The following is a 19,305-nucleotide window of genomic DNA, read 5'->3' as shown; positions in this document are numbered from 1 at the left end:
AAGTTTGTAGGCCTAGCCCTTGGTCTAGTAAATTAGCCCATCAGTTTACATGATATGAGTTTGTAATATATATGTAGTGTCTGTGATTTGATAGTATGAAAACGCTATGTATTGGCCACTTATTCGAGGTCAAAACGAGCTGAGTTTATCCCAATAAAGAATACTCACTGGGCTTGGCTCAACTAGTAAATTAGCTTATAACTAAGCACACAAACATACCCGACCTACATAGTAAAATCTCATTCATAACAAACTATTGATAACTAGTAGAGTATGGGGAGGGTGAGATTATAGCAAACCCTACGGAAGATAGAAAATCTACTACCACTGAGACCCGGCTTAAAAAACCTTTTTTTTTAATGTTTTTATTTACTTTTTTTATATACACTAGTTCACATAACATAAATGTGGGCCTAGCAAATCATGTAAATCCGCCCAGCCTGTGTTTGCTTGGGTTTGCATCTGCTCCTATTCTACTCTACCATGAAGGTTTTCATTGTAATTATCAACACGATCATATGTCTTTTTTCACATGTTTAAACCATCTTAATTTATCCTCCCTAATTTTATCTGATACAATATTGTCCATTATTCTCAATCTTAATTAAATTGTTTTTCTTTTTGTTTTATACTAAAAAGTTAATGGTATAAATTACGTTCAACTTGGGATTTTTAATTTTATTATACAAAAGAATATTCGTTCATGGATATATCTCTAGTAATTTACATTTTTGACATATATTATATTTATATTTCATTATTTGACATATATTTAAAACACAAAATGGTGTAATGATTCATGTATTGTTAGATAATCTTTGACCAATATTCTCATAATATGACAAAAAAAGGAGGAGGCGGGGGGTGGAAGCATCGATTGAAGAAAACTTTGTTTTGCTTGGTTGTTGATATCTGACCTAAACTAACGAACAATAGTTTTATTTGATTTGGGTTTTAATTGATTTTAGCTTTTAATTTGGTTGGATTTTACACAAATATGGGTAACGTTATATTTTAAGCGAATAATTGTTTTATTTGGTTTAAGCTTTAATTTGGTTGGGCTTTAATTGATTTTAGCTTTTAATTTGGTTGTACTTTATACAAATAGGGGTAACATTATATTTTTTTTTTCAAGTGTAGCGAAATACAAAACCGACCAAAAAATTATTAAATTTGTATTACCGATAAAAAATTACAAGCTAGGGTCCGTCCCCGCAATCAGTGGTAAATTCATAACCTTTTTCCATAGGGCTTAGATATTTGAGGATGGTTGTCTATACCTAAATAATTTAAAATTTGTGGTGCAGTTGGGTCGGTTCGATTCACATATGACAAACAAACAATCCAATATTTTATCATCTATCATTCAAATAATTAAATAGTAATATTTAAATAATCAAGCATTCAAGCAAATAATTAACTAAAAATCAAAATCTAATCCACTAATCGTAATCTAATAACTGATCTAGACAATAATCAAGTAATGATGTAAAATAAACTTGAATTATCCAAATTAATTGTTTAAAATAAGGTTGAACTATCCAAATTTATTGGTTCATAGATGGTGTAAAAATTTTATGGATGGACATGGACTGTCGGAATGGAATCATATATATTTATATTTAAAATTAAAACTTATTTCATTTCCATGCCGTCTCACTTACGAAGATAACATGTAAAAGCTAGTATTAAAGGCCTATAAATATTCTTGTTGTCATGAGTTAAGTATTCTGAAAAATGAACTCAATTATTCTCTTATCATCTTCCTCTTCTATTCGTGTCATAAGTCATTCTCTTGTTATTATTATATTCCTCACTTCCACCGTGTATACCGGGAATGAGACTGATCATCAGGCTTTGCAACATATCAAGTTGATGATCACTAACAATCCGCATGGGGCCCTAACCTCGTGGAATAATTCTCTTCATTTCTGTGATTGGAATGGTGTTACGTGTGGGAAGCGGCATAGAAGAGTGACTCGTGTAGTATTGGAGTCAGAAGGTTTGGAAGGCTTGTTGGGGAATATTACATCACTAGAAGTAATAGATGTTTCTGAAAATCCTTTGGGTGGTAGCATTCCACAATCCATAGGCAATTTGAAAACTTTAGGAGAATTTGACTCCAATTTTTGTAATTTAACCGGAACCATCCCACAATCCCTTTTTAACTTTTCAATACTAGCTTATTTGAGTTTGGATGGGAATGAATTGAGTGGGGTCTCCCTCCAGCCATAATGATGCCTCGTCTTGTCAATTTTGTTTTATGGGATAACCAACTAACTGGACCTCTTCCATCGTCCATTTCTAACTGTTCAAGATTAATACATCTTGAAGTTACAAAAAAATAAGTTTAGTGGGAAGTTGACAATCGACTTTTCAAAATTAAGAGATATTATGTATATACGCTTAGGTAGTAACCTCTTTGGAAGCAAAGAAGCCGATGAAATGAAGTTCATAGATTCTATGACAAATTGCACAAGATTAAATGAGCTGGACCTAGGTGATTGTAAGTTTCAAGGAGTGCTCCCTAGATCAATCAGTAATCTTTCTAATCAACTCCAATTCCTAGCTTTAGGATACAATCAGTTTCATGGAAACATCCCTGAATCAATCGGTAATCTTGTTGGTTTATCACTTCTAGTTTTAGGACCTAACCAATACACAGGAAACATCCCCTCATCCATTGAAAACCTTCAAGAGCTTGAGTTCCTTATATTAGATGAAATGAACTTTCAGGGCCAATTCCTGATGTTATTGGAAACTTGTCAATGTTGTTACGTCTTGGTTTAAGTTTCAACAAATTAGAAGGTCATGTTCCATCAAGTCTCGGAAACTGTCGTCGTCTTTTAGAGTTGTACCTTAATAACAATAAACTTATCGGTGAAATACCTACACAACTTTTTCAGCTTTCATATCTTACCAAATCATTAGACCTTTCTCAAAATAACCTCTTTGGTTCACTTCCATCTGAGATTGGAAACCTTAACATGTTGAGTCAATTATATTTATCTGATAATAACTTATCTGGTAACGTTCCTAGTAGTCTTGGTCGTTGTGCCAGCCTTACCGTATTTATCTGATACCAACTATTGGAGTGTTCGCCAAGGCAACCACATTCTCTGTTTTGGGCAATAGCAGGCTTTGTGGTGGCATTATTGAACTTAAGTTACCGAAGTGCAAGCGTACAAAGGAACATAAAAAGAGTTTTCCTCTGTTTGCAATAGTCATTTTGATTGCATCCGCACTTTCCATCATAACATGTTTATCATATGTTTGGCGTAAGAATAAAGTCAAGAGAACCGCATCTCAATCATCAACGAGCAAACGATTCATGAAAGTTTCATACAATCAACTTCTCAAGGCTACTAATGGATTCTCTGAATCCAATTTGATTGGAAGTGGTGGCTTCAGTTCCGTTTATAAAGGAAGCCTTGAAGATGATAAACTTGTTGCCGTTAAAGTTTTGCATCTTCAAAATCGAGGAGCTCAAAGAAGCTTTATGTGGGAGTGTGAAGCATGGAGTAACCTTCGACACCGAAATTTATTGAAGATAATAACTTCGTGTTCAAGTGTTGACTTCCAAGGAAATGATTTCAAAAGCTTTGGTATATGAACTCATGTCTAATGGAAGTTTACATGATTGGTTGCATTCAAGTGAAAGTGAATCGATATCGAGACTCAACCTTCTTCAAATAACAAATATTCTTATAGATGTAGCATATGCACTTGATTATCTTCACAATCATTGCATACCAAATGTGGTTCATGGAGATTTGAAGCCTAGCAACATTCTACTTGATGATGACATGGTGGCTCATGTTGGCGATTTTGGTTTAGCTCAACTTCTTGGACCTTCATACCCAAACAACACAACCGGGTTTAGAGGAACAATTGGTTATGCTCCTCCGGGCAAATCTATTTATCTATAGACATTCGTATGCACTTCTAATATTACTAAAATACATGTTCATAAGTTGCAGAGTATGGACTCAACCATGAAATGACAAGTAGCGGGGATGTTTACAGTTTTGGAATACTATTACTAGAGGCGACGACTGGGAAAAAGCCGACCGACGACATGTTTATTGAAGGACTTAACCTTCATAAATTTTCTTCATGGCTTTGTCAGATGATGCAACGGGTTTTATTGATGTTGACATTCAAAGTGTTTGTCAAAGATGGTATGGGGTCAACAACGAAGCAAATGGAAAGAAAATCAAGGAGTGTGTGGCCGCGACACTCAAAATTGGAGTATTATGCTCGGTCGATTCCCCACCACAACGGATGAACATAGAAAAGGTTGTTCATGAATTGCAGCATATTCTGGATACACTTCAAAATACGGGGGTATAATATTCCATCTTTTTTACTTACCACAATCAAAAGTCTTCATTAGCGTTCATCATTTTCAATGCTAATTTGTATGAAGAAACACATAGCATGTTCACTTTGACATCATGTTCACATTCTTTCAGGTGTAATACTAAGCTTTGCTAGATGATGAAAGAAACAACATCTAAGAGTCTAAGATATTGTGTATCTCATACTTGTTACTTTGCCTGACGTGTTTGTTGTTTTGTTACATTTCATGTTACATATGTATATTTTATAAGTTCGTGTTGTCATAGTTAAAAGAAGTTGGCGGTGGTGCATGTATAACCGTAAATGCATCATTATGATATTAAAAAAAATAAGAACCTGCAATGTTAATGTTCGTTACACATGATTATATGTTCATAATCATTTCCAGTGATGATGTAGTAAACAAAAACTAGTCATAACGAAATATCAAACTAATCAATAAATATGAGACAGAGAGCCATCTCGTTGAATGCCGCGATAAGACATGCATCAAACGAGAAGTTTTAAGCAAATGAAGAACCACGGTCGGTGTATAATTCGAGTATTTGACCATGGATCGTCCATAAATGTAATGAGAAGTCAATCGTCGACGGTCGACAAATCTAAGATTATCGATGAAACAACAAGTGATAGAGAAGTACAAGATCAACCAATGAAATATGATAATTAATTAAATATCACCTGGCCATGTTTTTTTTTTCGAACGGTAAACTTTTATAAACAACCAAAAAAAACACCGAAAACCACTTCCTCCACACTCGGAGGAAGTTACCAACAACAAGGAAAATTACATTAACGAGAACTTACACCAATTCGTCCAATCTATATGTCTATTTTTTGTTCTATGCTTATATTCAAAAGGCATATTTACGACTTTGGACATTTTTATATATATAAAAAAAGCAAATCGTTAATAAAGCCAAATTAAGACTGAATACTTTATAAAACAAGTCCAAGTTTTTTTTTCTATTTGTAAACACTGTTATTCTTCTAGCTTGAATAAAAGTTTGTTGGATGGAAATTTAGGATGTTCAAGATCTACTAATGACTTAAGGTTTATGGGTCGACCGAACCGGCCAAAAGCTCAAAATGCCTTTTTTTTAACGATCAACCAATCTTCAAATGAGCTACTGGTTAAATTTATCACTTGGTGATACACTCTGATCCGGGGAAAACCCTCATCTAATGCCATCGCGCGTGAACACTCGCCTGAAGGCACGACTGTACAATAAAATATAACTCGTTCGGTTGAAAGATCTCGCTACTCACCTAGTTTAAGAATTTGTTATGTAGTCTTACCTTTAGTTTTTGACTCATCCATGATTTTGTAGAGGTTTTCTGTGGGTTCTTTTTATTTACTCTTATAAAATCATTGGGTTCACATAAACCTGACCCACATAAAATGTTCACCCCTGATTATACATAAACCAGGCCCTCTAGTAGGAAGCAATAGACAAACACAAAAAACATACAAAATTTGATAGATTTGTCTCTCTTTAGATTCTCATGTCTTTCTTTTTGTATATATCACTATCATCCTTTTCCACACATATATATATGATTGGAATAACGTGAGAACTATTTTGAAATTGAAAACTTTGAGAACCATTTTGGACCACAAAAACAAAAAGAAAGCATAAAACAAAAAAAAAACGCAAAAACAAAAAAAAGTAAAAAAACCCAAATTTTTATTTATCATTCCGGTTTCATTAAAAAAACGTTTCGGTTTAGCTAGATTATATATATATATATGTGTATTATGTACATATATGTTTTTTTATACACATATATACAATTTAAGGTAAATGATAATGTACATATGTGTACATTACGTAACTAAAGATTAAATGAAATTTTACACATGTGTATAATATGAAGTTTTTTTTATATGAAACCGGAATGAAATACAAAAATTTTGATTTTTTTTTACTTTTTAAAAGTTTTTGTTTTTTTTTGTTTTATAGTTTTTTTAGATGTTTTTTAGGTCCAAAATGGTTATCAAAGTTCTCAATTTTCAAATGGTTCTCAAATAGTTTCCTAAAATTTAGGATTTAGACTAAAGAAGTTTCTAACTTCAAGTTTTATGTTCTTATCATTTTTAAGAAACTATTTATTTTTATTTTAACCTTTTCTATATATATATATTTATATATATATATATAGGAATATATATATATACATATTTTTTTTCCTTAGAAAAAATTGGCTATAAACGCATGTTCCAAGGAAGTTAATAATTAAGATGACAAGCTAACATAAAGTGTATATTAAAAATTTAAAATTTGTTGGTGTATATTTATGATTGTATACATAGAATCAGATTATCGTATATAAATATGGTATAAAAGTTACTATTCTTTATAATTATGCGTGTGAGATAGGTGTCTATATTTTAATGGTCCGGTAAGTGGTATGGTGTGTACCATTTTAAAATGAAGGTAGTAGATTTACATCATTGCAAAAGGGGTGTTTGCGTGAGCTTCTAAAACTTGCTTATTTGCTATTTATTTATTAAAAAGAAAAATGTGTTTGATAAAACAATAAAAAAATTTTAAAATAAAGATTTTTAAAAGTTATTTTTGCTTTTCAAAAAGCAAATCTAAAATCTCATACAAACACCCCTAAAGGTGAAAGTAAATTTGTTGTTTAAAAAATATTTTAAAACAAATATATAAAAAATCATAAAACTTAAGTTACCCTATCTTTAGTTATTATCTAGGAAGTTTTAATTGTTTAGTATTGCTAAAATGTAATTCTAAAATTAAAATAAGATAGGTTAATTGAGATGGTAGATGAATGCACTTAAATAGCCTGATTTTAATAAGTCATTTTCATGTATCAATTTTTTAGTGAGGGTTTGGTTTTGAGTAGTTGATTATAATATTGTGAAATGTTTTCTTTTCTTACCATTAAATATAATTTTCATTAAAAACGAAAATCACTAGGATACAATGTTTAAAAACGTGATAGGTCACAGAATCGTTCATTTTGTGAATGACGATCTCAAAAACCCAATTTCCCAAATATTTATTAATTAGTTATAAGTCTGAAAATATATATTTATATATAAGGAGGGGTTATCCTAAAAAGATGGGTGTTTTTAAAAAATGTATGAAGTAATCTGGATGGTTAGATCTTGGTAGTCAATGGTCAAGATTGAAAGATAGGTCTAGATGAGGAGTGTTTTATTTTGAAGAGTTAGTTTGGTGTGTTAAAGGGTAGTTTAGTATGTGTAATAACTTCCTGGTTGTCAACAGAATATGTTTAAAATGTCCTACTTCTAAGCAATGATTCTCCCAATCTTTCAAATTATGGTTAATAATATAAAATATTTTAATTTTAATTTTAATCTCTCAATCTTCCACCAACAGTCACTTTATACTCTAAATTCCACCGTCACTTTAATCACTTAGTCTTCTACCCATCGTATCTCAACTTCCAACGACATTAAAATTACATTGGTGAGCTTTATTAATATAAGGTCAGCTAGTTAACAAAAACACACTATAACAGAAACACACTATAATTAAAACACACTCTAATTTGAAGAATCTTTACTATATTAATCTTTAAATAAAAAAAAAAGAAAAAAAGAAAACATGCTCGTTTGCCTCTTAATTAAATTGCATCCACAAGTTTTGGATTCTCTCAATCTGGGAGAAAACATTCACCCACCAATTACGTGGACTTAAAATCAAACTAATGCTTTGTACGTATTTCTTTTACCACCTTACTGTCATTAGTCATTTCATTAGTTATGATCGGCAGTGGCCAAAAGGTGATAGTTGGGATTATTTAAAACCAATATATTATTTTAAAAGTGGTTGTAAATTGTTAATGACACAATGTTTGATTAAATAAACTAAGAACAAACACAAATCCCTTCAACAACCTACAAAACTTCCTCTTAACAACAAAATTCATCCTAATTAAGGGGGGCATATTAACTTAGGTATTCTAATTGTAACATGCAACAAAGGATTTGATAAAGAAGGCGAGAAAATAATTTCTCAAGACGGTTTATTATCAATATAGCATCTGATTGTTAGATGCAAAGAAGGATTTGATTAGTGTTTCCGCCATTAATCATCGTATAGTAAACATAACGTGATTACGATCCGCATAGTAACAACTTTATACACATATATGCTAAATAAGAATGTCACATCATGAAAGATAACGACATTAGAATTTCGTTAGTTAGGGTTCATTGGTAGGAAACAAATGATAAAATGCGGGACTGTCATTAGTCATTTCGTTAGTTATGATCGGCAGTGGCCAAAAGGTGATACTTGGGATTATTTAAAACCAATATATTATTTTAAAAGTGGTTGTAAATTGTTAATGGCACAATGTTTGATTAAAAAAACTAAGAACAAACACAAATCCCTTCAACAACCTACAAAACTTCTACTTAACAACAAAATTCATCCTAATTAAGGGGGCATATTAACATAGGTATTCTAATTGTTAGATGCAACGAAGGATTTGATAAAGAGGGCGAGAAAAGAATTTCTCAAGACGGTTTATTATCAATAGAGCAGCACTTTCAAATGACGGCAATTATTACCCATTTTAAAATATAAAAAAGAAATAAATCTACAAAACTTCATAATACAAAAATTTATGTAAAAAATATTAAAAACATATACATTATTAATAAAATAATAAATTTTTGAAAACTTAGTTTTATATATGATCATAATATTTTCGTTAATATAATTCATAAACTAATATAACTTCTATTATATTTATGAAAAGTAATTAACAAATTAAATGTTCTTTTGATACACAATAATAACTAAACTACAAAATCTATAAATACAACAAATAGATACAAAATAATAAGAAAATCACAAACTAGACATCATACAAGAAAAAATATAATAAATTAATAATCACCCAAAAATGAAATAATAACACATGACGTACCCATTTCTGATAGACGTGGAACTAGAATTGACCTATAGAAATTCAAATACATCAATTTATTAGAATCTCAATTCACTATCAAGCACAAAAATACGTACATTAAACAAAAAAAATTGTTGGGCTACATTAATTGATAGACACATGAGAGCCCATTTTTGGATATCCATTAAACAACATATACGTTCTACATCACCAATGAACCGTAACAACTCAATACAAAAGAAAATAACACAAACCATATAAATTTCTTTATACATTCATGTATATTAAGACGAAAATTAGCATCTTAAATAACAAAATGTGGGGTTACGTTAACTACTAGACCAATAAGATGTCGCACATCAACCTAAGGCGGAAATGTCGGGGCGTGAGCTAATTGCTCACAGCTCTCAAGGTACTATCATGCAATAATAAATGTGACAATATCTATTAAATATAATTAAATATTCAAATACTTAAATACAAAATACAACTCATTAAACAAACAATAGATACAAATATAACTCTTGCTTATATCTATTCTAAATAATTCTTCACTAAATCTTCACCAAATCTTGCAACTGCTTCAAATAATAACCTGCATATTCGTATAAAATAGAAAAGTTTTTCAACAACACATGTTGAGTGAATAAAACACTAGCTTAAGACACTAGAATAATATTGTATAATAAATAAAAAAAATGCAAACTGTTCCTGTTAGAAAAGCAATTTAACCAAATGTTCAAGTAAATATGTTGTCGGTAAGCTCGATGCCAGATGAACTAGACGATGGCATACATGACGGGTGTATGATGACACTAGTCTGAGAATATGTTGGACCTCTCCGAAATGTATTCAAATAAAGCAAGTAAGCAAATAGCAAGTTAGTCATACACTGATATACACAGGATTAACAGTTGCGGTTTTGAATACTAGATAATAGATAAATACTGTAAATACGCATATGTCTCCATAAGGGTTTAAAATAAGTAAAAAGGGTAGTGATTACTCACCTTAGCAATTAAGCAAGAGATAATGATTCGTTTAAGAAAAGGAGGTAGATCAAGGTCTTCAGAAAATACCGACGAGACTAATTTCAATAATTGAGAAAATAAATAAGAATTGAATAATGGATCCTATAATTCGATAGAAACTCAGGATTTGATATCATGTATATTCTTACAAAAGTTAAAGATTTCTTAGATTTATTATAAAATTTATTATCAAAATATAAATATGATTTAATTATATAAAATACCTAAAAATAAATATTTATAAAATTGTTGGATAGATTATATAAAGAGATTGTTTAAAATATTTATTTTAAACTAAAAAAATACGTATAATGTATTTATATATATATTTATTATAAATAAAGATTTTTTTACATTAATGTTGTACATAATAGATAACAAATAATAAATAATAATATTTATATAAAATATGATCTTTTATAAAATACGTGAATTATAATTTTTTAATACGTGAATAAACGAGATGAAGTTTAAATATATATTCTAAATTAAAACCCGTTTTAAATATTTAATACTAAAAATCTTTATCAAATTTTGTGACAATCGTCAATTCCAGGTTAACTCCGTTAACTCAACTCCGTCAATTCAAACTTTAAGATCGTTGAATCTATAACGCACACTTCATTACATTTAAACTAGGGTTTAAATGACGCTTAACACTCACTACATGGGTAGTCTTTCGGGATTTGCACCGAAACGCAAACGAGTTGACGCAAACGATTGATAAATAAACGACAAACGTAAAAACAATAATTATATGATTATTATGTGTTAGGATTATGTGCTATGTGATAATACTATGGTCATGTTAACTTATTGTCCAAGTATGATGGAATGTTCTAGAAAAACAACACTTGGAAAGAAGAGGGACTAGAATGTAACTTGATTATTTATAAATATAACTTAAACACTAAACCCTAACTATTTTCCCTAACCCTACAACTTCCGATCGGAAGTCTCTTGCTCCCTCTCCACGGCTGCCGTCCACAAAGATCACACACACACACATCAATCAAGAGATTAATCCAAGAACTAGGTGCTAGGAAGGTATACTTGATCACCCCTTACCTCCTTGTTGTGTAATTTTGATGTTTAATGGGTTGTATGTAAACCCTAAGTAGGCCGATTATATGTATGTATGTGATCAATATGATTCTTGTTAGTTGCATAATAGATTGATAACTAGATTGATGTTGTTGCATGATTCTTTGTTGTCTTTGATTTGGATTAGATCACAAACCCTAATCTTGTATGTATGGTGTGATTGATATGCATGGATAGTAGTTATAGTGTCTAGAGGGTTATATGGATGCATGATAGTTCATAGATTGTTATGATGTTGAGTTTTGATGTGAACAGATTCTGGACAGAATATATATACGATGTTTAACTGACTGTAACGAAGTGTAAACGTGAAAATTGATTGAGATTGTGGGTACTGCAGTAAACTAGGTTGAGTCTAGTTTCTATAAAGTATAAATTCGTAATTTTTGGATAAGTGGAAGTATACTTTTATGATTTTACAAAAACGTGATGCAAAGCTGAGCTGTTAGACCTGCTGTTAGGTTATATTGTAAATTCTATATCTCATGAACTACGAGGCCAATTGGGTTGGTTCCACTTCTGGAAGTTGACTCACTGAGTTAGGAACCAAACCCAAGTGGTCTTGCATTTATTGGATTTTTCGTTTACCGGGAATTGAAAATAACATTCTGTTGTGCATGAATCTGACTGATATGAGTTTACTGTAGTGTTTTGATCATTATGAGAAATCTATATGGAATAAAAATAATATAAAATATGTTCTGGAAACCTAAGACATGTATGTTTCAGTGGTGATTTTTGGTGAATTAATTGAGATGATATGATCGGTGAAATAGTACAATCTTTCAAGTAGAAATTCTGTCACAATGAAACTAGCTGCTGAGTTGTGTAGGAATGCATGAAATATGATAGTTTTTATATAATTGTTGTATTTTGACCAAAATACCCTTGCGGGGAATAGTTGCTAGTTTGATTGCCATGAATTGACCAAATTGCCCTTATGGGGAATAATGGTTAGTTAGTCTTTGTTTGTTGACCAAAATGCCCTTACGGGAATAATTGCTTGTAAGTATGTTATTAATACATGACACGAAAGTAATTGCTCACTCGTGTATCGTATCACAATTGTACTTGTTTAAATCACACACGGTTCACAAATGAAACACGAAACATGATACGTGCATAGGTATTATGTGCCGAGTCTAGAGACTCGTTAAACGTTCCGATACTTAGAAAATCTCTTTGTTATTTTAGAACGCTAGAGAGTTTTCTACGACGCGCATCACTCGGTGATCTAATTTGGAATATTCTTCGCAAACAGTGAGTTCACTTACCCCGCTCTTTGAACTGTTTTCAAACGTTTTTCACTTGGGGGAGATAACATACTCCGATAAACGCATTTTTGAGATAAACACATATTTAAGATTTTGTTATAAATTATATATATCACTTGTAGAGGCTAAGCGGCACGTAACCCTTGAAGTCCCACGCATCGAACCGGTTAATATTTGGAATAGCGAGTCACTGTTGAGTAGTACTACTGGGTTTGACAAACCCCACCCGACGCTAAGCTCAACTGGAGGTTGAGTGGGTGTAATTTTGGCTAACACTTACCATGGTCTGGGTTGACCTGGTGACGGGCACTTGATAAACAGTCAGCTTCGGTCTCGAACCACTTAGTAATACTTGTTGTATAGATTAGCTACCTATCGATATATAATTTGACATAACATTATCTGGTAACACTTAAACGCTGTAACGTGGTTACACACTTAAACGCCGTAACGTGGTTACGCAAAACATTTAAACGCCGTAACGTGGTTACGCAAAACTTTTAAACGCCGTAACGTGGTTACGCAAAACACTTAACGAAAACGCTGAACTCAAACGCTAAACGATTTATCTTATATAACTTGTGAACTCACCAACCTCGTGTTGACCCCTTTTAGTATGTTATTCTCAGGTAGCCGAGGCGGGCGCGCGGTTTAGGAGCATGCATTAATTGTTAAACATCTTACTCTGCAAACTTAATTTTAACATTTACATTTGGTTTTAAGTCGTCCTGCGTGACGCAACTTTTGAATTAAGGTTTTACGCTTCCGCACTTATTTTTCATTTAAACGTTTTCTTTGGTTTGGTTATAACTAATGATTCCGATCCTGCCAGTTCACACCCTCTGACGGTAAAACTCCGTTAGTGGATTTTGAGGGTGTGACAGATTGGTATCAGAGCCATTGGTTATAGCGAACTAGAAACTGCATGCATACTAGACTATAACCGCGACGACCCATTAGTTATAATAATACGCACTGCATAGGTTTGTGTAGTCTTGTAATCTTATCTCTTACCTCTTTCGCTCATACGCGCGCGCATACACGGCTTACCTGTAGGAATGTCGACGCCACCCTCATCATCATCCGATTCGATGACGCATGCTCACGGGAAGGAACCTCAGTTACCTACCGCCTCGCCACCCCACGTAGTCCCGGAACTCGAAGCTCCTGCACCGAAGAGGTACCGCCTATCCGGAGGCTTGTATGACAACGACGTTAGCTGGGATTGGTACCCTAACATGATCAGACGTATGGTCTACCGTGAACAAGTTCCCCCGTTGCCACACCCGAACCACCCTGCTTATCCCAACACCCTACCACCCATAACCGAACCGGTAGAGAGAGTTCTCGCAGCCGTTGTTTCATGTTTGGAGCGTGATGTGGGTTACATGCGCTACACGAGAGAGAACGTTTCCAGATTGTTAAAAGACGAAACCGAGAATAAGGAGGAGGTTGCCCGCATGGCGGCGGCAATGAAGGATATGCAAGGGGCTAGTGATCAACAAACGAAGGTTATGATGAAGATGCAAGCCGAAATGATAGACTTGAAAGAGCAACTCCAAGAAGCAAGGACCCGAACCGAAATAGCGTTAGAGCGTTGCGATATCCTACAAATGCAACTTGCCCAGAACGCAGCAGAACCCGAGGCAGAGCCTGAAGAGGAACCTGAAGAAGATCCCGAAGAGGAGCCTGAGGAGGATCCCGAGGAAGATCCCGAAGAGGAGCCGGAGGAGGAACCGGCTGAGGAGGAGGCACATTCAGAGGTGTCCTCCGATGACGACATCTAGTGATGATGACACTTAGATGGAGGGGTTGTCTCCATCCTAACTATTATTTTTCTATGATTTTAAGGATTGATTGGAAATACTTTGTAGCGAATACAATGGTTTTAATCATGAATTTTTACTTAGACTAATATGTGGTTGTGATGTGATGTTGTTCCTTATTTTTCTTTCTTACCTATTTTTTTTATTACATGTATGGTGTGTTGTATATGAAAGAAAAATTCATGTTTAACATTTTATACTGTGATTCTAGGAAATGGCCGGAAGAAACGCTGGACGAGGACGTGGTAACATCAGCATGACTGCAGCTGAACTCCAAACTCTGCTGAATGACCATGTCGCGGCCGCTTTAGCCGCACACGTTCAGAATCAAACAGGAGGTCCGAATGGAACGTGTACCTTCAAGAACTACCGTGACTGCAAGCCCAGTACGTTTAAGGGCACTGAGGGAGCTATAGGCTTCCTGCGTTGGGCTGAGAAGGCCGAGTCGGCCTTTGAGATGTGTAACTGTCCCCCTGCCAGTAGGGTCAAATTCGCTGCTGGGACACTTGAGGATTCCGCCCTCACTTGGTGGAATTCGAACGTCCAGATCCTTGGATTAGAACTGGCTAACGCGATGAACTGGGAGGAGTTCAAAAACATGATGCGAGAAGAGTACTGTCCGAGGGAAGAAATTTCGAAGTTAGAGTCGGAGTTTTGGTCATTGAAAATGGTGGGTTCAGAGATTGAAGCCTACACTACTCGTTCGCACGAGTTGGCGGTGATGTGTCCGCGGATGGTGGATCCGCCGAGCAAGAGAATAGAGATGTACATTGATGGGTTAGCACCACAGATTCAGGGTATGGTGACGTCTTCCAGACCAGCCACGATCCAACAAGCGATCCGTTTGGCTCACAAACTGACGGATCAGGCTGTGACCCAGGGTGCGTTACCACCGAGGGGTTCGACTGTTAAAGCCCGTGACAACCCGAGTAATGACCACGTCAGCAACAGTAACAACAACAGCAACCCGAACAGCGGGAAGAGAAAGTTCGACAACACCAGATCTTCATCCTCGAACCTCCCACCGCAACAACACTACCGTAAACCCGAGTTCACCCGGAGCTTTAACACTCAGAATCACAACAACAACAACTCCAACAACAACGGTAGCGGGCAGGTTTCGAGCGGATATGCTGGGAAGTATCCAAAGTGCAACAGGTGCAACTATCATCATGTTGGCCAGTGTGACCGTGTCAAGTGTCAAAGATGCGGAAAGATAGGTCACCAAGCGAAAGAATGTAGAGGAGACCTTGCGGCAAAGGGTGCTCCTAAGCAACCAATGACGACTAAGGGATGTTTTGAATGTGGACAGGAAGGTCATTTCCGGAAGGATTGCCCCAAGCTGAAACATAATGACAACAATGGGGGCAATGGAAGTGGCAGTAACGGTGGAGGAAATGGCAAAGGAAGAGCGTTTGTGATTGGATCGGGTCAAGCCCGCAATGATCCGCATGTGGTGTCCGGTAAGTTCCCTGTAAACGATTATTTTGCTTCTATTTTGTTTGACACTGGAGCTGATAGGAGTTTTGTGTCGAAAGCCTTTAGCCAACTTTTAGACCTTACTCCAACCCCGTTAGACGCTAAGTTTCCTGTTGAATTAGCTAATGGTAAAACTGTAGTAACAACTCATATACTTGCGGGATGTAAGTTGAAACTGTCAGGTCATGTCTTTGACATAGACCTTATTCCTTTTACGCTTAGTAGTTTCGATGTCGTTGTCGGCATGGACTGGTTATCCGAGAACCGAGCGGAGATTATATGCCATGATAAGATAGTCCATATTACCACCCCTTCCGGCGAGATCATTTCGGTCCGAGGCGAGAGAAGCGGCATGACCAACAGCATCATCACCCTTATGAAAGCACAGAAGTATCTACGAAAGGGTCATCCGGCAATTTTGGCGCAGATTGTTGAGAAACCCGCGGAGGAGAAACGAATTGAAGACATACCGGTTGTGCGAGACTTTCCGGAAGTTTTCCCGGAGGATTTGCCCGGACTCCCTCCTATTCGTCAAGTCGAATTCCAAATCGAGTTGACACCCGGTGCAGCACCCATAGCACGAGCCCCGTATCGGCTCGCACCGGCGGAACTTCAGGAGTTGTCCACCCAGTTGCAAGATTTGTTGGATAAAGGTTTTATCCGACCTAGCTCATCGCCATGGGGAGCCCCTGTCTTGTTTGTTCGAAAGAAAGACGGGACTTTCCGAATGTGCATCGACTACCGGGAATTGAACAAGGTGACGGTCAAGAACCGTTATCCTTTACCCCGAATTGATGATTTATTTGACCAGCTTCAGGGATCGAGTTACTACTCGAAGATCGATCTACGATCCGGTTACCACCAGTTGAGAGTGCGCGAAGAAGATATTTCAAAGACGGCTTTCAGAACACGGTATGGTCACTACGAGTTCTCGGTTATGCCTTTTGGCCTAACCAACGCGCCAGCCGTATTTATGGATCTCATGAATCGAGTATGCAAGGCGTACCTCGACAAGTTCGTGATTGTTTTCATCGATGATATTCTTGTCTACTCCAAGAACGAGACTGACCACGAAGAGCACTTAAGGATAATTCTGGAACTACTGAAGAAGGAACAACTGTATGCTAAAGTCTCGAAATGTGAATTTTGGCTTCGCGAGGTTCACTTTTTAGGACATGTGATCAACGAGAATGGTATCCATGTCGATCCCGGTAAGGTAGAGGCCATCAAAAACTGGGAAGCACCTAAGACTCCGACTGAGGTGCGACAATTCCTAGGATTGGCCGGCTACTATCGGCGTTTCATCGAGGGATTTTCAAAGATTGCTCAACCCCTTACCGCTTTGACTCACAAGGGCACTAAGTACAACTGGGGTGACGCGCAAGAAACCGCTTTCCAACTGTTGAAAACCAAGCTTTGTAGCGCCCCTATTTTAGCCCTCCCCGAGGGAACAGAAAATTTTGAGGTACACTGTGACGCATCTATACAAGGTCTCGGTTGTGTGCTGATGCAACTCGAGAAGGTTATAGCCTACGCCTCTAGACAACTACGGGTTCACGAGAAGAACTACACGACCCATGATTTGGAACTCGGAGCTGTGGTGTTTGCTCTTAAGATATGGAGGCATTACTTGTACGGTACCAAGTTTACCATTTACACCGACCACAAGAGTCTCCAACATATCTACGATCAGAAGGAGCTGAACATGCGACAGCGTCGTTGGGTCGAGCTGCTCAAAGATTATGATTGTGCCATCAAGTACCACCCGGGCAAGGCCAATGTGGTGGCCGACGCCCTCAGCAGAAAAGAAACAGATAAACCCAGACGAGTAAGAGCATTGCAACTTACGATTCATGCCAGCTTACCCGATCAGATTCGCGATGCGCAACTGGAAGCTTTGAAAGATGAAAATCTTCCATCGGAACTCATGCGGGGCATGAACAAGCAACTTGAAACCAGATCGGACGGGGTCCGATATTTTGAGAACCGGATTTGGGTTCCACGATACGGAGAGTTGAGAACTCTAGTGATGGACGAAGCTCACAAGTCCCGATATTCTATCCACCCTGGCTCAGATAAAATGTATCATGATTTAAAGGCACTTTACTGGTGGCCGAACATGAAAGCCGACATCGCCACCTACGTGAGCAAATGCTTGACTTGTGCCAGAGTCAAGATTGAATACCAGAAACCATCTGGTCTACTGCAACAACCGGAACTCCCAATGTGGAAATGGGAGCACATCTCAATGGATTTTATTACGGGTTTGCCTAAGACACCGACGGGATGCGATACCATCTGGGTGATCGTTGACCGGTTGACTAAATCGGCACATTTCCTAGCGATTAAGGAAACGGACAAAATGGAAAGACTGACTCGAGTATACATGAAAGAAGTGGTGTCTAGACACGGAGTGCCTGTCTCGATCATTTCCGATCGAGATTCTCGTTTTACCTCACACTTTTGGAAGTCGCTGCAAAGCGCACTGGGCACACGTCTCGATATGAGTACAGCATACCATCCTCAGACGGATGGGCAAAGTGAACGGACTATTCAGACCCTGGAGGATATGTTGCGTGCATGCGTTTTAGATTTCGGAAAAAGTTGGGAACCCCACTTACCCTTGGTAGAGTTTTCGTATAATAACAGCTACCACGCAAGTATTAAGGCAGCACCGTTTGAAGCGCTGTACGGACGGAAGTGTCGATCACCACTCTGCTGGGCAGAGGTGGGTGATAGCCAAATCACTGGTCCGGAACTGGTACTCGAAACCTCGGAAAAGATCGTTCAAATCCGAAATCGCATGGCAGCAGCACGAGATCGCCAAAAGAGTACGCCGACAAGCGCCGAAAACCTCTCGAATTTCAAGTAAACGATCGGGTGTTACTCAAAGTCTCACCTTGGAAAGGTGTAGTTCGCTTTGGTAAGCGAAACAAACTCAACCCACGGTATGTTGGTCCGTACCGGATAACTGAGCGCATTGGTCCGGTGGCGTACCGACTGGACCTACCAACAGAACTCAGTGGCGTACACGATGTATTCCACGTTTCAAATTTGAAGAAATGCCTATCTGATGAAACCCAAGTAGTCCCTTTGGAGGAACTACAAGTCGATGAACAGTTACGGTTCATTGAGGAACCAGTCGAGGTTTTGGATTGGAAAACCAAAACGCTCAAACACAGCAAAATTCCAATCGTTAAGGTTCGTTGGAACTCGAGACGTGGACCGGAGTTCACGTGGGAACGCGAGGATCAAATGATGAAAAAGTATCCTCACCTTTTTGAAGGGCTAACCAAACACCGAAAACCGCGAAAC

At 36.5% G+C, this 19,305-nt stretch overlaps 1 protein-coding gene and 1 pseudogene across 1 annotated transcript; both read left to right on the top strand.

Annotated features, from left to right (window-relative positions):
* Window positions 1-1,737: 1,737 nt before the first annotated feature.
* LOC143596999 (uncharacterized) lies at window positions 1,738-3,613 on the top strand. The gene is made up of 4 exons (XM_077075630.1): window positions 1,738-2,131; window positions 2,411-2,626; window positions 2,737-3,068; window positions 3,167-3,613. Exons 1-4 carry the CDS (start codon window positions 1,738-1,740, stop codon window positions 3,611-3,613), a joined length of 1,389 nt encoding a protein of 462 aa, XP_076931745.1.
* Window positions 3,614-3,617: 4 nt separating this feature from the next.
* LOC143596990 (putative LRR receptor-like serine/threonine-protein kinase At3g47570 pseudogene) lies at window positions 3,618-3,929 on the top strand (annotated as a pseudogene).
* The last annotated feature ends 15,376 nt before the right edge of the window (window positions 3,930-19,305 follow it).

Source organism: Bidens hawaiensis, unplaced genomic scaffold (genome assembly GCF_021521415.1).
Source record: "Bidens hawaiensis isolate Kalapana, Puna unplaced genomic scaffold, B.hawaiensis_p1.1 tig00001758_1, whole genome shotgun sequence".
NCBI lineage: Eukaryota > Viridiplantae > Streptophyta > Magnoliopsida > Asterales > Asteraceae > Bidens > Bidens hawaiensis.
Note: the sequence above shows the minus strand (reverse complement) of the source record. Positions and strands in the feature narration are given on the sequence as shown.